The sequence below is a fragment of the Erythranthe guttata genome, chromosome 10 (assembly GCF_056151865.1).
Source record: "Erythranthe guttata isolate IM_541 chromosome 10, IM_541, whole genome shotgun sequence".
In the NCBI taxonomy this organism is placed as follows: Eukaryota; Viridiplantae; Streptophyta; class Magnoliopsida; order Lamiales; family Phrymaceae; genus Erythranthe; species Erythranthe guttata.
Genome location: NC_142542.1, coordinates 4,746,004 through 4,769,426, shown reverse-complemented (window position 1 = coordinate 4,769,426; position 23,423 = coordinate 4,746,004). Strand labels below are relative to the sequence as shown.

Here is a 23,423-nt window from a genome sequence, read left to right as displayed (position 1 = left end):
TTTATATTTTCAAATACGAAGGCGTGACCAGACTTTAAGATAAAGATTAGGCCATGTTTCTTTGTTGGTCAAAAATGATTAATTAATATTCAATCACACTATACCAACAATAAAGATTAATGGGCAAATTACGGCCAACACCCTAAGATAAAGTTAAATTACGAAAAGCTCCTTCATATTTTGATAATTACAACTATCCCCTCAATTATGTATTGTCTTTCACGTCTATCCAAAAAAAATACATAATTCAAGAGTTATAATTATCAAAAAAAAAAAAAAATCGTAATTTGACCTGTTGACCGTAATTTGCCAAAACTAATTGATCTTGCTTACGTCACTACTTTTACATAATATATATACAATATACCATCAATTATGTTCACTTGTGTATAATATCACAAAGTCTCCATCAAACTTGTACCAAAAGAATCAAAGAATAAGGAGGAAAAAATCAAGAAATTAATTAAATACATAATAAACAAATGAACTCTAAATCAAAGTGTCGTTCTTGTGTTGTTGAATAGCACTACTCTGCGGATAATTGAACGGGTCGCCAAACGGGTTATCCCCCGAAGAATACGGGGCCCCGTACGGGTTGTGGGCCCCGTACGGGTTATCCCCGGAAGAATACTGCGGCTGATGCAACATCATCATTTGGTGGTGTTGTTGTTGGTGCATCATCATCATTTGCTCCTGTTGTGACATGATCGCCATTTGCACGTTCGTCGGGGGCGCTACGTTGTTCGACATCGCAAACGGGTCGTGTATTTGATCCAACGGGTTTTGTTGTTGTTGTTGTTGGGTCGCCGTTCCCGCTTCGTATCCATAGCCCGTGTTGTAGCCCGCACTGTGCAGCTGCAGCGTTCGCCGCGCCGCGTTATCCTCGTACAAGCTCTCGAGCAGCAAGTTGTCAAATCCACCGGCCTAATAATAATTATAATTATCATTATTATAAAAGTACACGAGAAGTGGGGCCTTCAAGGCCTTCAGTACTACTATATTATTTGCAAAAAAAAAAAAAAAAAATAAACGGGTTCGGGGGCCGTGGCCCCCGAGGACAAACCATTTTGGCTTCTTGAACTTGATGGGGTTTACTAGTGTTGCTTGGTGCAGTAACAAGAGCCAATTCCCAACCAGAAGTCTTTCCTAACTCAACTAGTGCATTGTTATTTGATGGTGGATCATAGCCTGCAATTATTCAAATAAGAGGGGTTTTCTCGTAATTTGATCATACCTCAGGGGCGGTTGTAATTTACCCTATAAATAATAAATTTAAAAAATTAAAGAATACTACTGACCAGGCTGTAGAATTGCAAGGGCTAATGCATTGCTTTCCTCTAATTTTAAGGCATGTGGATGTACTTCATTATTCAACCCCTGCACAAAATTTGCATAATAGAATTTAATTTTTGAAATTAAAAAAAAAATTGCGAAAAAATAAATAAATAAGTAAATAATAATTGAAAAATATAGAAAAAGGAAACTTGCTAGCAAATCTGCAGGCTCATCAGCTACTACTGGCAGTACAGGAACTTCTTCTTCGATCGTAGGCGGCTCGGGTTCCGGCTCCTCTTGTATCTCTTCTTTGACTTCGGTTTCTTCGATTTTTTTCTCGACTATTTGTGGATGTGGCGTCTCGGGTTCTTCTTCCGGTTCTTCTTCCGTTCCTCTATATTCCTATAATACCATACAAAATATATATAACATGCACACATAATCAAAAGTAAGTGGCAAAGTCGTGATAATAGCGAGCGATTAAAAAAATCGAGAAAATATGTAATTACCAATCTTTTATGTGAAAGAGAGCCTGTTTGAGGTGCTTCCCTTATATACTCCTCCATCGTTGCTAGAAATGTCGGAGGCGGCTGCATATTCAACCATACATATATTATCGAAAAAGCCGTGTATATATAGACAGAAGGGTAATATGGGAATAAAAAAAATAAGGTGACGAATTAGAACCTGTCTTAGTGTAGGAAATTGGAAGGTTCTAGCAAGTTCCAAGTTTCGGCAGAATCCGTAGAAATTGGCTAGATGTTCTGCCTAGACAAACCAACGTAAAGATCAGTTATCGTTGTGATCTAGTGGCGTTTTCGAAATATACTTTGTTGCGGTTTCGCGAGATGTTATTAAAACAGACCTGTTTTCCGGCTTTCTTGTAAATGTTTAGAGCCCTCACTGCGTCGTGTTTCGGCATTTCGAAGAACTGCATTCCTTGATGAGTATTAGTACAACTTTTTAATTAAATGCAGATGGATGTAAAATAGATTTTAATTACCATGTCGACGAGATTAATGATACCGTCATTAATCGAACAGTATATTTTGAAGCTCTCTTTTAGTACCTTGCATCACCAAATATTGCACCAATTTCAACACCAAATTTTTTTTAATAACAATTGATTTTTAAAACTACAGAATTTCACAGTAAATTTCTTACCAGAGCCAATGCATATTGTACCAGAAAATTGTGGCAGGCTGATCCTTCAGGCTGCAAAATTTATTATACCACATATAAAATAAATAAAAATAAATAAAAATAAATAAATAAATAGAATCGACGAACATATCGAATAATGTTTAATTACCTGGCAACAGACGAGGCGATACAGAAGCTGTTGCAATGCAGGTAGCTGGTCCAACAATTCGTCACCGTTCATTAACCGCGTCTTGCTATATGTCTACACAAAAACAAACAAAAAAAAATTAAAATAAGGAAATAAGTAACACTTGATTAATTTTAATTATAATTTGAAAATAAAATAAAATGAAATAAAATAAATAATGCCTTGGAAACTACTCCGGGAGCCGATTTCGGTACTCTGTCAGCTTCTATATCGTAATTCAGCGTCCGAAAACATTCGAGTCTTTCTTCCAAGAAGAGTGCGTACGTACGAACCCAAGCAGAGCAATCCCAAGCTGAATGCATCGTGTATATATTTATTAAATTAAATTTACTAGTCGAGAAAAATCGATTTTTTTTTAATTTAATTTAATTACCGAGAGGGCTGGAGTCATCTTTGAAATTGGATATTTGTAGCAATTTTCCTCTGTGAGAGTATTGTAGTAATTCTTCTCTAAATGTAGGATCTCCTTCTCTTAGTGTTCTATGAATAACTATCAAACTCTTTATTGCTACCTGAATTTTGTAATATTTTAATTATGTAATAACCATCAACTTTTATTTTATGATCATCATTAATTAATTATTACAAAAAAAAAAAAAAAAAACTTACGATCCAATTGCGCGTCTTTGCTAATCTGCGCGAAAGTGCATGAATGCAGTACGCAACGTCAGCTCGTGGACGGTTTATAGATACCGCTGCAAATATCTCTACGAGAAAAAAATGCGAAAAAATGAAGGATTGTTTAATCTAAACTACATAGAAAAATCTCGAAACGAAAAAATTAAATTGCACGCACTTCTAACATGCCTCTCTTTAGGGGGGCATTCGTCGTGGTTCGTTGCTTTGACAATCGCAATATCCAGATCCTTGTAATAATAATAAAAATTTAAAGAACCCCAAAAAAACAGATTTAGTTATTTAGAAATTGCATCCACAAAATTACATATAAATGCAAAAAAAAGAAAAAAAAAAAAAGCCATGATCAGGAAAATCGAAAAGCGTACGTTAGGAAAACGAACCTTGAATTCACTGTTGAGATTGGCTAAGCCAACCTTGGTGGAGTCCTTTAGAGCACCATATGCTTTTCTGAAACTTTCCATTTATATATCAAAATTGCAGAGTGAATGAATGAATGAATTAATTAACATATATCATTCACCATTAATTAATTAATTAATTAATTAATAATAATTAATAATAATCCCCAGTGGAATTAAATCTCGGGTGATGAACAGATGAGAGAGATTTAAGAGAGAGAAAAGGGTTTCTCAATTGTGATGCATGCATGTATGTTCATCCTTTCTTCTTCTGGATATAACCAAAAGAAAGAAAAAGAAGATCAATTGATTCTTTCTTTCTCTCTCTATCTATAATCTATCTATTATCTGTTTTAGGACATTTTATTTCGCACGTGTGAGGAATGAGGAATGATGTGTGACAGTTGTACTTTTGGTCGTTTGTTAGTTGTTGGAAGTTATAGCCTCTTCCCAATCATGGGCTTTTTTTTATTTATTTTTTGATTTTTATATATATATATAATTGGATTATATCTTTTGGCATAGATGACAAAATCACAAAATTGATTATTAAGACATGCAAGAATCGGTCCTTGGTTCAAGAAGTTGGTTCAATTTGATACTAATCAACCCCTATCCTTCCTAATAATATTTTTATTTGATTATATTAGAAATTTTCGATATTTTATTTGTCGATAATGATTTTAATTTATTATTGTATAGACGTATGCTACGTGACACAAATAAACATACAATATCAAGTAGAATAATTGAATAAACATACACGATAAAAGATGTACTACTGTTAAAATCCATTGATGAAAGAGTCCGGAGATCAGTCCACCCACTACGATTGATGAAAATGGTGAGAATTGAGTGGGCTTCAAGCAGACTATCAGCTACAATTCCAAAGCATTGAATGTCATTTTCAACTCAATTGACATTACAATGTTCAAATTAATCTCAATTTGTACGTTTGTGAAAGAAGTTTAGAATCTTCTACAACTACATTATATTGTGAAGGGTCTGATAGAGCCAGAAGGACCAAACTCAGACTGTTTTCGTCAAAGTTCAAGAGGTTACGAACTGAGGATAGTGAGACTATTTCTCAATATTACAACGAGAAGTTGATCGATATGGCAAATGAGTTTCAGCCATTGGGAGACCCTCTAAGCAATGAAACATTGGTGAACAAAGTCCCGAGAACACTTCTTGAAAGATTCAACATAACGGTGACGATTGTCATCGAAGAAGCTAAATACACATACTTAATGAGATTAGATGAAGTAATTGGAAGTCTCAAGTCACGTGAAATGAATCTTGAAGTTAAGATCAAAAGAACGAAAAAGTAAAAGCAGTCAGTCTCAAATGCTCTTCAAGCTGAATTGCAAAAATATTTAATATCTGAAATAAAAAAAGAGATGGGTCTAAATGAGTATTTAAACAAAGTTGCGGGTCAAATCAAAGGTAAAGTAAATGTTCTTTTTAGATAATGCTTAGAATGCTACTCATTAAAACTTAAAATTGACCCCTAAAAAGACTTCTACACTCATGATTGCACACATTGAATTTAATTAATTCATGTGTGCACTAGTAGGGGTGGCCGAGAATAAGTAGCAAAATAGGAGAAACAAAATTCGATTTTCTTCACCCTAATTTGATTAAAATCTGCACTAAAATTGTAATACTTTTGTTTAAAATATTTTAAATGTTGTACAATTTGAAAATTCAAGAAATTCAAAAAGTAGTTGTATAATAAAACTTTAGTCATATCATAGCACAAATAATCAGAATTCAGTCATCTCAATTAAATTGCACGTGTGACATATAATTTATTCGAGACGACCGAAAATAAATAAAGGGTTAAGTTAGACAAGAAAAATATGAGAATCAAAATTAATGTGAAATCTATTACTTTTATTCCAATTTCCACTTCTAATTACAATAATTTTTATTCCAATTTACACCCTAATCATAAAGATTAATCATAGGATCAAACTCCCAATAAATTTTTTTTTTTTCTGGTTTCGAATTGCAAGAAAGTATTTGAATAATTGCCATCTAAACAAATTGAAGTTTGCATAAATAAAAGAAATGAAGTAGAAACACAAGTTCAGAATCAAGAGTTTGTGCATTGGGAGAAACTCACACACAAATTACACACAGTGAAAAGACGGCTGGCCGGCCGGCCGTGAATCGGAAGAACCACCGCCCGGCGAGTTGCTCCGCCACACCGATTTTCGTAATCCCCTATCTTCAAATTTTGAAGAAAAAAAGAAAAAAAATTAACTTCAGCAAGTACTCTTCAATCAATTGTAATTCAAAATCATCCCTTTTTACATATGCTCTGCAGATCTTTTATCCGAGGTTACCCACTTTCCCTTCTTACATTCCCTTTTTGATTGAACATTTACTATTCAATTTATTGAGCATTTTTGTAGTTAAATCTTGTTGTATTTCCATCTGGGATTTTCTAGAACTTTCCAATTTGGGCAATTTTACGCAGTTCTTCGGGTTTATTTTCGTGTGATTTAAACTCAATGTGATTGATCAAACTTGCAATTTTGCTGTTTGCAAATTTGGGCAATTTTACGCAGTTATTCGGGTTTATTTTCGTGTGATTTCAATTCAATGTGATTGATCAGACTTCAATTTTGCTGATTGCTTTCTATTAGGTTTTGTTTTAAGGTGATCAGGGTTCTTGAATTGGGATTCTTTAGTTTTTTATAAGTTAGTAGAAGAACCTTTTTGATGAATTTCGCCCCCTTCGATGAATTTTCAGTTTGATGCTTCGTTGAATTGTGCACTCGATATGTCCGGATCGGCCAAGAAAGAAGCGCGTCGGAAATCGAGTAGAAAAGACGACGAGAGAACCTTGCAAAGCTTGAAACAAGAATTGAAACCCCGTAAGAGAAAAGTCGGTAGCTTCTTACACGAATGCAACGGCAATACGAATTTGAAGAGGAAGATTGTGAAGAAAGCCATCGTGTGTAAGACGAAAACCTCGAAAAAGCAACCTTCTTTGACTAGCCTGAAAGAAAAGCTTGCAACGATTAGCAAGAAGAAGAAGAAGAAGATTGAGAAAAAAGACGATAGAGATGAAAACCTTTCAAACTCAAAGAAACAGAGAAGTAGAAAGAAACGGAAAAACAACGTCGAGCTCGACGAAGCTTCGAAATTACAGAGAAGGACGAGGTACTTGTTAATAAGAATGAAGCTCGAGCAGAATCTTCTTGATGCTTACTCTGCTGAAGGTTGGAAAGGTCAGAGGTAATAAAAAAAAATCCGTTTTTTTTTCCAGAGTTCAAATGGTTTTTGCAGATTATTGAATGAGAAACAAAATCGATCGTCTTGCACAAATATGATTTTCTGTCTTCTTTTTTCGTTCAGTCGAGAAAAGATTAGACCAGAGAAGGAACTGCAAAGAGCCAAGATGCAGATACTGAAGTACAAACTAGGCATACGTGAGGCAATTCATCAACTGGATTTGCTTAGTTCCAAAGGGCAAATTAGTAATTCTGCTGTTGCTCCTGATGGATCTGTTCACCACGAACATGTAAAGCCTTTTTTATCTTTTTTTCCGTTTGTGTAATTAAGAATGCGTTTTTGAGTAGAGGATTCGTGAATTTCTTACTTGAAATGTTTCAGATAATTTGTGCCAAATGTAAGTTGCGAGAAGCTCTCCCGGATAACGACATTATACTGTGTGACGGGACATGCAACTGTGCTTTTCACCAAAAGTGTATCGATCCTCCGCTGTCAACTGAAAACAGTGAGCGTTCTTACACCTATTACTTACGACAGTGACTTTCGAGTTCTTACGTTTTTAGGTATATAACCATATGCTGAAGTATCTTGTAATAATTTTACCAGTCCCTCCTGGGGATCAAGGGTGGTTTTGTAAATTCTGCAAAAAGAAGATGGAAATATTGGAAGCGACAAATGCTCACCTCGGGACTCATTTTCCCGTCGACAGTTCTTGGGAGGTATTTGTTTTTTTTTGTTTTTTTTTCTCTAATGGAATCAACCGTTGCAGACGATTTCGTAAAATGAATCTCCCGTGTAAAACAGGATGTTTTCAAGGAGGAAGCTGCATTACCCGATGGTGGAAATTACATGTCGTGCCAGGGTGACGAATGGCCGTCCGATGATTCTGAAGATGATGACTATGATCCGGATCGAAACGAATACAGTTGCAGCGAAAGTGCGTCTAAATCCGAGTGCGGTGCATCTGATTGCAGCTCCAGTTTTATAGTTGAAGAGAGACGCGGCAGATCTGTTGATAACTCTCTCGAGTTGATCGGAGAAGATTCTGATGATATCAACAATGCCGAAGTTGTGAGCCATCCAAGACAACGAGCATCGGTCGACTATATCAAGTTATATAATGTGAGTACTAAAATAAATATTTATTTTATTTTTTGTTCGATTCGAGTTGTGGGATGTGCTTATGTTTTTGTGTTGCTTTTTTTTTTTGTTTTTGAAGGAAATGTTTGGAAAGTATGCTACCGAAAGTGAGCAAATTAGTGACGACGAAGAGTGGGGGCCCACAAAAAGGAAACGGAAAGTGAAGGAGAGCGATGCTGCGAGCACTCTTATGACACTAGGCGAGACTGACGAAAAGAATTCGGAAGAAATAGCGTCGGAATTGGACGAGAATCGGCTTATTAAGAAGATGAGAAGACCGATTTTCAGACTCCCACATAATGCAGTTGAGGTAACATAGAATTTTTTATTTTTTATTTTTTTAAATTCGCATGGTATCGGTTTCGGTTTCGATGCTCATCTCTATTGTCTGTTTCAGAAGCTTCGACTTGTTTTTGCTGAGAACGAACTACCGGCAAGAACTTTAAGAATGAGTCTTTCGGAGCAGTTAGGCCTAGAATTCGAGAAGGTAATGTATGGTTCAATTTTAAGACGGGATTATTAAAACAATAAATAGATTTACTGCAAGAAATCGTATAAGTTTGCCAACTTATTTAATTTTTCCATTTTGTAGGTCAACAAATGGTTCAAGAACGCACGTTACTTAGCACTGAGGGCAAGAAAGCAAGTCGGTACCTCATTAAAATCTCGGTTTCTTTTTTCTTTTTTTTTTCTATATATTGATTTTTGTGTTTAGGTTCATTGCCTAATTGTCGAGACGGGATTATCGAAGTTAGTAATTATTAACCATGAAACAGGCAGAAAGAGCACAAGTATCTGAGAACGTTAGTCCCGTTCTTGAAAAGGAATCCTTATCGGAAACTTCAAAGGACGTCCAATTTTATCGAACGGAATCATCGGAAAATACGACATCACCGAATCCAAAAAGCTCACACAAGTTTGTTAAAAGAAGGAATTCCCATTTGCTGACCAATTCTTTCGAAATAAAGCAGTGTAATAAACGATTGTTACAGACAGCAGCAAATAGTAACCAGGTACAGCTGGATTAAACCCCGACAACTCGTTTGCGTATCTACTGTGATTCATTGTTGTATTATTTTGTGGTGCTCGTTGATTTTCAGATGAGTGTGGATGTTGGAGAAGATGTGAGCCTGAAACAGTTGAGAGAGAAAGCAAAGAAAGCTAATAGGAAGAAGAAATCGGAGTTAGACGAAAAACGAGATGCTTTCGAGAGAGAGATGGAAAGGCTTTGCGAAATGAAGAGTAGAGTCGAAAATTTGCAGCAGAGTCTACTTCAACTTCCAATAAGGAGATTTGGTAATAAAACTAACTCAACTCACCTATCTGTTATTCTTGTACCAATAGCACAACTCAAGGAGAAAACGTGACTCCCGTTTTTCGATTTTTTTTTTTTTATAAACTTTTTTACTATGGCATTTATTTCTCTGCAATCGGAGAGATGGATGTGTTTTTCTGTTTCTTTTTTTTTTCGGGGGTGAGTAGACACCGTTTCGAGAGCTCCGAAATTTAAAATTTTTGGAGTGAGTTGTACATAATTGTAACCGTGTATTATTATATTGAAATTCGTTAGTAAAGAATGAGATTATATTAATAGATAAAGTAAAGGAGTTACGAATCGTCTTGAACTTTTTTTTTTAGATATATTTCCAGCATCAGAGAAGTCGCAACATTTGGTGTTATTTTTTGTTCTGTTTTTAGTGTTTTCGATTATTTTTTGGAGAACTGTGTGAAGAATACAATTTTGATTGCATTTTTGTCAACATTGTGAAAATAAGATTTCTTACTTCTGGAAATTTATACATGATTAATCATGACTTTTGTCCACACATTTCTACAAAAAAAAAAAAAGAATGAATGAATTGAAAAAATTATATTCTAAAATAAAAAAAAAATGGAACAAAATCGACGGAATCGGAATATTCTTGATTCCAATCTTCACCGTCGATCTTACCAAAGTTTACACACTCTTTGAACAATCCAACTTGCGCCTTTTCGCATCTACCCTTAGCTGAGGTCTCAACTGCACAGCAAAAATAAAAATAAAATAAATTACAGTAGTAATAATTATCTAATGCTGCCAATATTAAACATTAAAAAAAAATACCATATCCATATACTTTAGTTGCTTCATGACTTCATCAGTGTCTACTTCCTGAACCAATGATTAGACAAACCTTTTTCAGATATATAACATAACTACTGCAATATTTAATGAAAATGATGTTTGAACAGAAAATCAGATATAATTTATGATCAAATTTAGAGAAGACAATGAATTGGGATCAATTACATAAGAATATATAAATATGTAAAAACGGAAACATAAATATACGAAATAATTAGACGAGCGAGATAAATACCTGGGGTGCAGCACAATCGGCGTGACAAGGATCCCAAAGAACACAACAGAAGCACTCCCAATCATCATTTTGTACTTCAAAAAGAGGAGCCCTGCATTATATATATTTATTTCATTAATTTCAGTGACTGATTTTCTCTTTATTAATCCAAAGCTGAATTTGTTTAATCAGCCCCGGAAGAAAAAAAAGTGCCAAATTTCATGTCAAAATTGAAAAAAAAAATCACAAAAGAACAACAACAATAGTATTTATTTAATTACCTGCGCCATTTTCCACATATAGTTCCTTCATCACTGCCTTGAATGAACTCTCGACACTGAAGCCAGTTACCGATAGAGCTAAGCTTTAAAGGTTTTGTGTAACTACTCCATTCCTGTGAATAATCATCGTACATTTTCCATGTTTTACTTTCCTCATATATATATAAACACGCTCGACTGTTTGATTCCGTGGTAAAAAAAAATCATATAGTACAAATGTTTTTTTACCTGCAAGCTAATATTATCCGAAAGGTCCTCATCTAACCAATCAACACTAGGACTGCGTTCACTGGATCAGTAAATGTAAAAGTCAGAAAAATAGGAGCGATTATCGAACCATTAATAAAACTGAAATAAGAAGACAGAAACTGCAGAGAAAAATAGACGGAAAAACAGAATAAACGAATAACAGTACTTATAATAACAAAAACCAACATTTCAAGTGCATAAACGTTGCTCAAGAAAACATACTTGTAGACGGGCCCCGACCAATCAGGAACAATAGCTTGAAACTCATCGCCAACTCGCACACTAGACATATACGGCTCTTTGTCTCTCAACATAAATTCCACGGACCCTAATTCCATGCGGATATTTACCGAATCACCACTGGATGTTTCGTTCAATATCTTACGCTTCTTGTTCAAGCAAGAACCACAAAGCCACTCACCAACTGGTACTCTCGTTACGCACGGATTAAAGCAAGACATATGAAACGCATATAAGCAACTATCGCATATCAGCATATTCGATGTACTGTCAAAACGCTCGCACACTTTGCATGGCTTCGAAGTGTAGTAATCTTTACTAATACCGCTATTTTCAGCAGAATCTTGTTCTTGTCTAGTCCAAACTTTACCGACAAGTCCCTGATTTCTGATAATGGAAATACATATATCTCTTTCCGACACCAAGTTCGAAGAGGAGCACTCGCCCGAGTGAGAAGGTACCATGTTCGATTTCGATGACGAACAGTTATCGTTGCTAAAGGACGATGTTGCCCTTGTATCACAGCGCGAAATAAGAGACTTTACAGCTTCTGTCGTGCGGTCGAAAAAGGAAGTGACGGCAGAGTGACTGCCATCATCGCTAGGCTTGGAGCCGGTAGATGTCTCAATTGCGTGAACGGCATTGGAATTACTATAATGCCCCCGGCGTTGGTATACAAATGCCGGTGTATTATTTTGAGACATCGTTGTATTATTTTCGAGTATTTTCTTGTGCGGTTTAAGGAACAGAAAACATCGCTATTTTTCGTCCTGTCTAAATTGTCAACTGCAGAACATACGATAATAAGCCTATTAGAGTGACATAATTGCTAAAATGATATAATCAGAGTTGACAGAACACAATATATATTCCATTCGCCGAGAAAAAGAAACGGAAGACAAAACCCTGAAATAGGACTCTTGCAGCTCCACAAAAAAAAACAATTTACCGAATAAATCATCAACCAAACAAAAAAAAAATCAAGTTTGAATAGTTTGTATGAAAACCCATTAAGTCTAAGTCACATCTATGTATCCAAATTATTCCATTCATATCAGATTACCCAACAAATTTCAAGAACATTTCCTCATAAAGGAAAGATTATTGCCCCTCTTTTTTCAGGAAATAACCCATCAATAAACAATTGTATTCTCTACATAACACAAATCATTTGATCCCAATATGCAAATTTGAATCCAAACTTTCTCCTTCAAGGGTTTCCTTTTGTTTCAGAAAAGGATTGACATTTTTTTGCAATAATAAATCAAACGAGTACAAGCCCATATACATGTGGATATTAAACAAACACTCACCCTAGATTTCAATTCATATATAACTGTTAAGCAAACAAGAATTAACCCCAATAAAGAAAAAAAAAAACTGTTTAGAACTATTCCCTTATGAATTTGTAAACAGAACATAAAATTAAAGAAATAAACCAAAAAATATAAGAGATTGGAGATTGTTTCATACCGTTAGTAGGCCATTGCAGCAGCCAGCAGTTGCATCAGCAAAGCTTTTTTGGAGGGATTTGGCGATTTTCCTTTGCAGAGAGACAAAGGGAGGGGAGTATATTTATAGGAATGAAGTTATTTATTATGCCTCTACAAATATATATATATATATATATATATATATATATATATATATATATATATATATATATATACACGTGGCATAGCAATGAAAGTACATGTCCTTATAGTGGGCCTCTAATAAAAAATATATTGAAATATATAACCCATATAGATGAACAGAAGGTTTGTTAAAGAATAAATTTTTAATTTGCTCACAGAGTATTTCACACAATCATCTCATGAAAAATGAATATTGTCTATTATTTTACCAAAAAATCTGACTGTTATTACACAAACATCAAAAGTCATAACATTGACAAAGTATGCAGAGTCTTGAAATAAGCCAAGTAACTAATGTGAATGAATGAGGTAACCAGTACCAGATATACTACATTACTAGTATTATTCCTCACATGACATCATCATCGAGGTTTATAAATAATAGAATTGGCTGGCCAGCATGTGTAAAGAAAAGTGCCACGAGTTGCAACAATTTTGATCCTTTGGAGAGAAATCGACTTTCTCTAAGTCGATACCTGGAAAAAAAAGAAAAAAAAATTCAATCAGATAAATATGTCGATATTTCAGGCTACCACCGCAAGGACAAGTCGTGTATGTAACCGTATGAAGGACTGTGCATCTCAAGATAAACATTTTTTAAGACATTCTAAGGGTGAATTTAGTTTACAACACGTGTGCGAATCACATTGACTAAATAAAAAGTTGCTAAACCTATTTCACACCAAGGATAACACAAAATACGCACCGGAAAACTAATGACAGATGACACTTCAATTAGATTGTTTAGCTTTATCTTGTTTGCTGAGATACAGTTTTGTTGAGGCGTATCGAGCAATTAGATTGACGATAAAAGCCCTTTTTCTCTCATAAAACTTCCAAGGCTTTCGTTAAAATATAAATGCCTTTATTCAGTATGAATCTTCTTCCAAACAAGTATCAACGAGTATAATCTTCAACAAGATTCACAATTATTTTTTTACCATGATTATTGACCCTCGAACAGAATCGAAAAATTAACTAGAAAAATAGTTGATACAAGGATAACTAGTATTATGACTTTATGACAAATACAGTTTTCAGTTTTCACAACGAAACTTAGAACAATCCGAACCACAAAATAAATTACGAAACATTTTTTCTAGGTAACCAAAACAAAGATGTACCCACCTTCTACAATGCCATAACATAATTTGATCATTAATGTTGGAGTAAAAGTATTAAATGATTAACATCATTAATTAGTATTCTTATCAAAACAAAACACATCAGTAATTAGTAGCTTAATTTTGATACACAATGTAATCAACATTTGTCAAATGTTTGAAGTTAACTGTGATTAGAATGGAAGTTGTATGAACAGCTTTTTTTTATAGAAGAAGAGAGAGAGAGAGAGAGAGAGAGAGAGAGAGAGAGAGAGAGAGAGAGAGAGAGAGAGAGAGAGAGAGAGAGAGAGAGAGAGAGAGAGAGAGAGAGAGAGAGAGAGAGACCTGAAAATTCATATTTTCTGACAAGGTGAACTTCTTTCAGGACTTTTCACAGTCATGTGATAGGTCTTCATAGCCGGTTCGATCAATTCAACCGTTATAATTGGTCTACTCTGAATTTACCAATTGCTTTATGACGCACGTCAAATCGGCCAATCCGACTGCTGAGTATGAAGCGATGGCCGGGGCCGGCGCCGGCGCGGGGGAGGTCATGGTTGTGGGCTAGCGGCGCGTGCGGAAATGCCTGGGCCTATCTCTATGGAAGCGAATGAGAAGATAATACGGCCCATCAATTTTATCTTGTATTTATTGAATTTTTATATTTTAATTTTTGGTTTTTAATCGTATCTTTTTTTTTTTTTGTATTTATTGAATTTTATATTTAATATTGGTTTTTAATCGTATAGAAAACTATATATGAATTTGATTTTTTTTTTTTTTTATATCCGAACATATAGTCGTATAGCATAGAAATAATCTGAACGGTCAACGGAGCATGTATCTCTATCTATATATATATTTTTGTTAAATTTAATTACTCTACGTGCTAATTATTTTTTTAACAACGAAAAATACCGAAAAACAAACTCAAATGCTAATTTTTATCAACGGAATTTTCACAAGTAAATGCAAATTAGTTGCAATCAGGTTACAATTTTAGAATAATTTGTTGTTTATTATCAAGACGCCGATTTTGTATAGCCCCTTCGATAGGCTCGATTATGTTGTATGCCGAATAAATATCAACAAAAATCCCCCAAAAAATGAGTATAAAAAAAGGCGGGACAAATTTTGTTTCAATTCAAGCCTCATCATTTCTACTCCTGGGCTAGATTTACTATAATAATATTAATAATAAAAACTTTAAAACAAAAAATATATAAAATGAAGCCAAATTAATTAAAACTACAAAAATAGATTTCTATTAACTATAAATTGGCTCCATTGTATATCTCTTTAATCCTCGGATGAATTTGGTGTTCTCACAAATCGTCCCTGCAACATTATTAACCAAACAAAAAATCATTATATTATTACAAAAAAAATATTTTGAAATAATATATATATATATATATATATATATATATAGTAGAAAAAAAAGTCAACACAAACCTTCATTCTGGGGCGTCGATCAGCGTTGACTTTCCGTACCTGGTACCTGATCTTCTTAGAGAAGAGGCGCGTGCGGCGTTTCTCCTTGTAGCGGAGCACGCTAGCTTCTCGTATGCCTCCGTTCTCCGAGAACAGGTCTATCTGCGCCAACCTCGCCTGCAACCAGCCAATCATATTTTTTCTAATTAAAATAATATATAATTCCCAAAAACACAATTAAATATCAATAATAAATTGTTTTTATTTTTTAATTAAAACCGGATTTGCTTGTTTATTAACTACAGTTTTTCTAGATGCATACTTGGACATCACTTCCGGCGGCGCAATCAGCGGCCGGCGAATCGCCGGTAAACGGCGAGCCCTTATCGCACCACGCGTTCAATACGGTGTCGTAGTTCAGTTTCAAGAGCAGTCCTGCATTTGGTTTGGGGGCGGAATCGTCCTCTCCGGCCGGATTAGGGTTCGAGATCGAATCCTCCACCGCCGGCTCTGCGTGCTTGATTTCGACACACTTCTCCACCTTCTTCTTCTTCTTCTTCTCCGTCGTCGGAGGCTTGGCATTCGCCGGAGCTAAATCGAGCACATTCACACTGGGGAACCTCCACCAATCGCCTTCTTCGTCGACATTTCTCATCGGCCTGAGTTCTCTCCTCAGCCCGTTCCCAAATTCAAACCCTAGCCCGACCGGATATCCGTAGCAAAAACCGTTCATCTGGACATTGCTATTGCAGGTATTAAAACCCTCGTTTAATTCAATTTCCGAACCGGAATTCCCCATTATACTATCAATCCCCGCCCCAATTTCCTCATCCAGAATCGATTCCGCATCGAAATCTTCCCTATAATCATCGCAGATTTCAGAGGTGGAATTCCCCTGCGAATTGATCTCCCCAGGACTCCGGCACACCTTCTCCACCAAATTAAACCCCTTCGACGGCGGCTCGCCGCAGAAATTCGGCCCCGGCGGATGCAGCAAAAAACCCGAACCGTCATCCATAACCCGAAACGGCATAAGCAAGTCCGACGTCTCGAATAAAAACGGATTCTTTTCATTACCACCACCATGCGATTTGGTGAATTTGCAGGGATTTGGTTTGGTAGGGAAAATCTTAGGGTAAGCCGTGGAGAGAATCGCCGCCGCCTCGTTGTAGGTCTGGTTGGGCCGTTTCCGAGGCGTTCTCGGCTTCCGGGTGGAGATTGCGAGAGGGCAGTTGCTGGATTCAGATAGAGTTGATGAAGGAGAAGATGAGTTTGAAATCCATGAAGTTGTTGAAGATGGTGATTTGATTATATCAAGGTCCAGTGATTCCAATCTGTATGCTCTCCCACCACCTCCTCTTAAACAAGAAGAAGACATTGCTCACAGAAAAATTGTTTTGAGTATTGACCCAAAGTTTGAATTTTTTTCAAGAACTGGACCAATTGCAGTGCATGTAAGAACTCTGGTGAAACTGATGAATAAGGATTGGGGGACAAGGGTTTTGCAAATCAGCAGCTGATTATTTTGTCTGAGATTACTGGAGTTTTTGATGAGGTACGTACTACAAGAACCCTGAACCCTGGTAAAAAAGAGTACTATATATGTATAATATATAATAGAATATGGAGTGGTAAAAGCCAAAACAAAAAAAAAAGGGTTTATTTTGACCTTGGATTTACCAAAATCAAAGATTTATTTCATCAAAATGCATTGGGAATTTGAATAAAAGGTAGAATGCTATCTTGATTGAAAGAAGTATGGAAAAATATGTAAAGAAATTGGGAAGAAAAAAAATGGTCTGAATAAAGGGAAATTACATGACTGGGGAAATGCTCTGTATTTATATTTAGCATGAAAATAGGGGGATGAGAGGGCTAGCTAGAGAGAGAAAGGTAGAGAGAGAGAGAGAGAGAGAGGTGTAGTATACTATAGCATGTTGGGGGTACAGTGAGTCACGGGGAAGGATCAGATTAAACGGTCAGGATGAGGTGGTGAGATGCTGAGTGTAAATCAGAAACACACATTTACACGCACTCCCCGCTCTCTCTCTCTCACACACACACACAGGCTCAGTTGTTTCTCTCTCTAGAATCAGAGGGAGGGAAGGGTATGGATGGAGATGATGATAACAGAGGAGAGGACAGTGTTTTGGGTGATGGGACCATACATTTTTTTTTAATTTTTTTTTTTTTTTTTTAACTCTGCCTGTATTTGCACTTTTCGCAGTACAAATTATTTAATGTTACAAAAAGACCCCTACCTTTTTCGATTGGGAAATTATTTTTTTAGCCATTGAAATTTCTCGGCTTAATTCCACTTTGCACCCTTGAAATATAACATTTTGGCACTTTGCACCCTCGAAACAAATTAATAGCACTTTGCACCCTCAAAATACAACAAATCAGGCATAATGCACCCGAAATGAATTTTTAAAGCTAAAAAATGTAATTTAATATTTTTAGTGATATTTTTTTTAGGATGTCAAATGTCAAATATTTTTTTTATTCATCAATCATTTTGAAACTATAAAGTTCAAAAATAAAAATAAATTTTATCTATATATTAATTTTTTATTTATTTATCAAATATCAAATATTTTACGGAAAAAAATCATTCAACTATTCCGTTTTCAAGTAATCTGAAAGTCATATTTTCTTCCAAGTATTTTCACCTAATATTTTCAAACAGTTACATAAAAGCTCCATCAATCGAATAATTTAGTGATAAAAACTTATTTTTTATTTTTTATTTTGTAAGAAAATGTAGGTGTTTTAAATAATCCGGTGTAATTTTTATTTTTTCCCACTTTGTCCGCTCGAAATTAGGTTGGAGGTTCAAGAAAATAACAATTTATTTTTTTATTTTGCACCCCGAAAAAAAATACCAATGAAAAATGAAATTGCCTTTATTATTCAATTCAGGGTGCATTGTGAATGATTTATTGTGTTTTGAGGGTGCAAAGTGCTATTAATTTGTTTCGAGGGTGCAAAGTGCCAAAATGGTATATTTCAAGGGTGCAAAGTGGAATTAAGCCGTAGTATAATTATTTACCTTTTGCGAAAATAAAATTTTATGAATCATTCGATTTTTAAGGGTGAATGCATTAAAATTATGTAAATCCATCTCGATTCCTCTTCAAAAAAATTCAATCTAAAAGAACAACTCCAATGGACGTATCGAATAGAATAACTCGTAATTTGATAGCTTTTCCCTTCAATCGTTAGTTATTTTAGTGTCTTGAATATTTTGGGTTCAAAAATGCATTATTATATATTTGTAGGCATAAAAACTCTTAAATGTATTTTTTTTATGGAAAAATCCAACCACCACTTTAGCAAATATTAATATATTTCAAAATTGTGAATTTTATTTACTTTATATATATTGTATTGTTAACATACACTACTCAAAAAATATATATATATATATATATATATATATATATATATATATATATATATATATATATATATATATATATATATATTGTATTGTATCGTTGAAGTGAGTGAATTTTATTGAAATATTAAAATACTACATGGAAATGAAAAAATAAGAATTTGACTCTAATTCAATTTGTAGTTGCTCTTATTATTTAAGAAAATACCCAACGAAATATCTTTATAAATATAAAATATAAAAAATACAATAATTAATGAGTGGGACTTTGTTGTTCCACGTTGTAGTACAGGGGCAATTACGTAAATCAACAAATAATCCAATCCTAATCATGGGCATACATTTGAAAACAGTAATAAGTTGAAGAGAATTTCAAAGTTAATGGTAAAGGGGCTTATCTGCTGACATGGCAATAAATGATTGGTTGCCTAGATTTCTGGGGCCCACGTGGAAATATGGTAATTGGTTGGTGGATTTGCACGGGTATCTAGAGAGAAAATAAGAGATGATGCAAATGATTTGAGGGTGTCTTTATTTTGGTGGCTTCTGTCTCTTTTTATGTGGCATTAACCATTCCTACGTTAGCCTATTTTTTATCAATCGATTTTGTGATTAGAATAAGTTAATTTTTAAGCTTTTAGTTATTGCATATGACCCCCTAATCTTTATGCTATTTATGTGAATAGTATCATCTCATTTTTCTTGTCACAATTTCTTGTAATTCTTTTGTAGGGTTGGCCTAAGGTTGACAAACGGGCCATGTGAGTTGAGTTTGGGTTGACTCAAGCTCATATATCATCGGGCCTCATTACTTTAGGTTCAAACTCGTTTCGTGTATTTATTCGGGTTTACATCGGGCTTTATTATTATATAACTGTAATGACTAAAAAAATGTATGAAAAACAAGTGATAAACAAGATTTACACCTCCAGTGAATACAATGAAACCATAAACGGTTGTAACTTTTATGTTGAGCCATATCATTAAACTAATAAATATATTATACATTTTATTATTAACTTAATCGATCGGGTCTTATTCGGATTGAGACATAGTAAATTCAAACTCAGTTCATAAATAAATTTGATTTAGTAAAATATCTCAAACTCGGCCTGACTCACTGAAAAAAAAGGTTCGACTAAAAATTGTAATCAGGTCGAGTCATTGGAATTCAGTTAGGCCCGGCTCAATTGCCGGCCCTTGAGAGGTTGCATATGAAGTTCCAAAATTCCGATTTACCAAAATTCGAGTACGATTCGTTAAGTTATTTCCGAATGAACACCCCTACTAGAGAGGTTGCATTTGAATGTAAAGATTTGGACATGTTAACTAAAAGATAATTACTAATAACTTATATTTTTCTATTTAAAAAAAATTAATAATAAAAAAAACTGATATACCTATTTTACTTATTCGGTAGAATATTCCGTTAGTTGCGAAGGTTTTAGAAGCACGCAGAGGATGGATTTTCACTTTGTCAGGGTTTAAGGTTTCCCTTTGGCTAAGATATTATGACAATATCTCAATCTATCTACATGTTGCAATATCCTCTATATATATTTATATATTTAATTCCAGTCTCAATATTATTTAATTACAATTTAGTATTTACAACACACAATCTAATTTTACTAATTAACTAGTAATTCACCCGTGCGATGCACGGGATCAATTTTTTTTTTAAAATTATTTTGGATAAAATAAAACGAACGAAAACTTTGAACAATTGACATACATTTAAATAATATCAAAAAAAAAAATGTTTTATTGAATCAAAATATACATTTGTTTGTAATTTACCTTCATATTCGCTGAAAATCTTTTTGTGAACGCAACATTGATCGTAAAGTTAGTTATATCGCCCGATTCTGAATTGATAAATATCTTTATCTGAAATCTACTTTTAACTCTGTACATTGCGGCGTACAATTGCCCATGCCACCCTAATATTGACACTAATACTAAAACCAACATTGATAATACTACTACTACTAATACTAAAACCAACATTGATAATACTAATACCAATACTAATATTAATACTAAAATCAACACTAATAATACAAATATTAATATTAATCCTAATATTGATACGATGATTAATACTAATAGTCTAATACTAACATTAATATCAACACTACTATTAACCAACACTCATTAGGAGAGTTGGTACCTAGTATTTACCAATAGGGTAAAGGTCTAGCGTTCGAGTCCCCCCTCCCCTACTCCCCCCTGTAATAGACTTGAATTTACTCAAAAAAAAAAATAAAAAAAATCAGCACTAATATTAATAATAATACCACTAATACTAATACTAATATTAAGACTAATGTTAATGCTAATGTTAATGCTAATACACCAAGACAAATATGAATTCGAATACTAATAATGATAATAATAATAATAAGAATACTGATATTGATATTGATACTGATACTAATACTCATACTAATACTATTATTAATACTAATACCAATACTCATACAAATATTGATATTGATACTCATACTCATACTGGTGTTGTTATTGATATTGATACTAACTCATAGTGATACTGATACTAATAACTAATACTGATACTAAATTAATAATGTTATTGATACTAATATTGATACTGGATTAATACTAATAATCTAATACTAATATTAATATCAACACTACTATCAATAATAATACGCCAATAATAATACGAATATTTAATGTTTATACTAAAACGCCAATACTAATACTAATATTAATACTAATACTAATACTAATACTAATACTAATGCTAATGCTAATGTGCTAAAACGCCAAGACTAATATGACTTCGAATACTAATAATAATACTTATAATGATAATAATAATAATAATGATAATAATACTGATATTGATATTGATACTGATTGTGATACTGCTACGGATATTAATATTGATCCTAATATTAATACACATACTGATACACATACACATATGGATACTGATATTGATACTGATACTAATACTATTATTAATACTAATACCAATATTAATACCAATATTCATACCAATACTCATACAAATATTGATACAGATATTGATCAGATATTGATACTGATACTGATACTCATACTCATACTCATAATGATACTGATGTTGTTATTGATAATGATACTAATACTGATAGTGATACGCATACTAATACTGATATTGATACTAATACTAATACTGAAACTAATACTAATATCATACTAATGCTAATACTAATATTTATACTAATACTAATATTAATACTAATATTAATATTGATATTAATACTATTACTAATACTAATACTAATACTAATACTAATACTAATATTAATATTGATACTGATACTGTTATACTAATACTAATATATACTAATACTGATGCTCATAGTGATACTAATATTGATGCTCATACTCATACTAATACTAATATTAATATTAATACAAATACTAATACTAATACTAATACTAATACTAATACTAATACTAATACTAATACTAATACTAATACTAATACTAATACTAATACTAATACTAATACTAATACTAATACTATTACTAATACTAATACTAATATTAATATTGATACTGATACTGATATTGATATTGATACTATTAATGTTACTGATACTGATATTATATTGATATTTATACTGATACTGATACTGATACTGGTATTTATACCCATACTTATAATTATACTCATACTCATATTTAGGGGTGGGCATTCGGGTCGGGTTATTCGGGTATAACCCGACCCGGTCGGGTATTACCCGACCGGATCGGGTAATTTTTTACGTAACCGGGTTTTTCCCGGGTTCGGGTACCCGGTGCTCCCAAACCGGGTCGGGTCCGGGTATTTGAAATCCTACCCGGGTACCCGATCGGGTACCCGGTTGAATTTTTTTTTTTTTTTTTTTTTTTTTTATATATATAAAGATATATATATATATATATACATATACATATACTGTCACTGATATATATATATATATATATATATATATATATATATATATATATATATATATATATGTCTGTTATATATTATATATATATGTATATCTTAAGTAAATTTAGTTATTGTTTATTTAAAAAAAAAAAAAAAAAAAAAAAAAAAAAAAAAAAAAAAAAAAAAGAGGAAAATAGCAAAACCCGAACCCGACCCGAAATAACCGGGTACCCGGTTGCCGGGTACCCGGTTGCCGGGTACCCGGTTATCTCGGGTCGGGTTCGGGTAATTTTTTTTTTGCAAAAAACCCGAATAACCCGACCCGAATAACCCGAATAACCCGACCCGACCCGAATGCCCACCCCTACTCATATTTATACTCATATGAACCCATACTCATACTCATACTCATACTCATAGTGATAATGATACTTTTATTAATACTAATACTATTATTGATATTGATATGATACTAATACTAATACTCATACTAATACTAATACCGATACTGATACTGATACTGATATTAATACTGATACTAATACTAATACTCATACGTATGTAATGTTGACATAATTATAAATTCAATGTTTAAATTTAATAATTTTGCTGCATTATGAAATTAGTGATTATTTGTTTACTGTTAGTTGAAAAAAATTATTATTATTTGAAAGAAATTAAAAGAAGATACATAAAACATGTGTCAAATGTAGGTACTACTACTTGTCAAAAATATAGTTTCCATTTAAAC

General features: G+C 33.5%; 4 protein-coding genes and 1 long non-coding RNA gene across 8 annotated transcripts; 1 reads left to right on the top strand and 4 right to left on the bottom strand.

The window, feature by feature from the left end:
* Nucleotides 1-355: 355 nt before the first annotated feature.
* On the bottom strand, nt 356-4,073 carry LOC105949903 (putative clathrin assembly protein At5g57200). The gene is made up of 15 exons (XM_012973207.2): nt 3,646-4,073; nt 3,423-3,492; nt 3,236-3,333; nt 3,000-3,138; nt 2,788-2,918; nt 2,588-2,680; nt 2,440-2,490; nt 2,279-2,344; nt 2,141-2,206; nt 1,963-2,043; nt 1,785-1,865; nt 1,489-1,677; nt 1,299-1,377; nt 1,064-1,188; nt 356-924 (listed from the first exon to the last, which is right to left on the bottom strand). The coding sequence occupies exons 1-15, from the start codon at nt 3,724-3,726 to the stop codon at nt 490-492; spliced, it is 1,785 nt and encodes a 594-aa protein (XP_012828661.1). The 5' UTR covers nt 3,727-4,073; the 3' UTR covers nt 356-489.
* A 1,534-nt stretch (nt 4,074-5,607) lies between these two features.
* Nucleotides 5,608-9,648, top strand: PRHA (pathogenesis related homeodomain protein A). Of its 2 annotated transcripts, none has more exons than XM_012973335.2 (11): nt 5,608-6,009; nt 6,425-6,912; nt 7,033-7,198; nt 7,291-7,414; nt 7,516-7,628; nt 7,714-8,031; nt 8,129-8,359; nt 8,447-8,536; nt 8,642-8,695; nt 8,826-9,062; nt 9,150-9,648. In XM_012973335.2, exons 2-11 carry the CDS (start codon nt 6,455-6,457, stop codon nt 9,414-9,416), a joined length of 2,058 nt encoding a protein of 685 aa, XP_012828789.1. In that variant the 5' UTR covers nt 5,608-6,009; nt 6,425-6,454; the 3' UTR covers nt 9,417-9,648. The 2 variants fall into 2 exon arrangements, with proteins under 2 accessions (XP_012828789.1, XP_088679865.1); XM_088823739.1 differs by having other exon boundaries at nt 5,654-6,009; nt 6,318-6,912.
* Nucleotides 9,649-9,776: 128 nt separating this feature from the next.
* On the bottom strand, nt 9,777-12,766 carry LOC105949923 (uncharacterized). The gene is made up of 7 exons (XM_012973228.2): nt 12,632-12,766; nt 11,141-11,944; nt 10,898-10,958; nt 10,670-10,782; nt 10,410-10,500; nt 10,154-10,201; nt 9,777-10,069 (listed from the first exon to the last, which is right to left on the bottom strand). Exons 2-7 carry the CDS (start codon nt 11,860-11,862, stop codon nt 10,007-10,009), a joined length of 1,098 nt encoding a protein of 365 aa, XP_012828682.1. The 5' UTR covers nt 11,863-11,944; nt 12,632-12,766; the 3' UTR covers nt 9,777-10,006.
* A 206-nt stretch (nt 12,767-12,972) lies between these two features.
* Nucleotides 12,973-14,528, bottom strand: LOC105949946 (uncharacterized). The gene is made up of 2 exons (XR_001172146.2): nt 14,244-14,528; nt 12,973-13,271 (listed from the first exon to the last, which is right to left on the bottom strand). It is a non-coding gene; the product is annotated as an uncharacterized LOC105949946 (long non-coding RNA).
* Nucleotides 14,529-14,993: 465 nt separating this feature from the next.
* On the bottom strand, nt 14,994-17,473 carry LOC105949999 (protein CHLOROPLAST IMPORT APPARATUS 2). 3 transcript variants are annotated; one of them, XM_088823956.1, is made up of 4 exons: nt 17,002-17,459; nt 15,655-16,912; nt 15,354-15,509; nt 14,994-15,236 (listed from the first exon to the last, which is right to left on the bottom strand). In XM_088823956.1, exons 2-4 carry the CDS (start codon nt 16,708-16,710, stop codon nt 15,198-15,200), a joined length of 1,251 nt encoding a protein of 416 aa, XP_088680082.1. In that variant the 5' UTR covers nt 16,711-16,912; nt 17,002-17,459; the 3' UTR covers nt 14,994-15,197. The 3 variants fall into 3 exon arrangements, with proteins under 3 accessions (XP_088680082.1, XP_088680083.1, XP_012828771.2); XM_088823957.1 differs by having other exon boundaries at nt 17,013-17,459; XM_012973317.2 differs by having other exon boundaries at nt 15,655-17,473.
* Nucleotides 17,474-23,423: the final 5,950 nt, after the last annotated feature.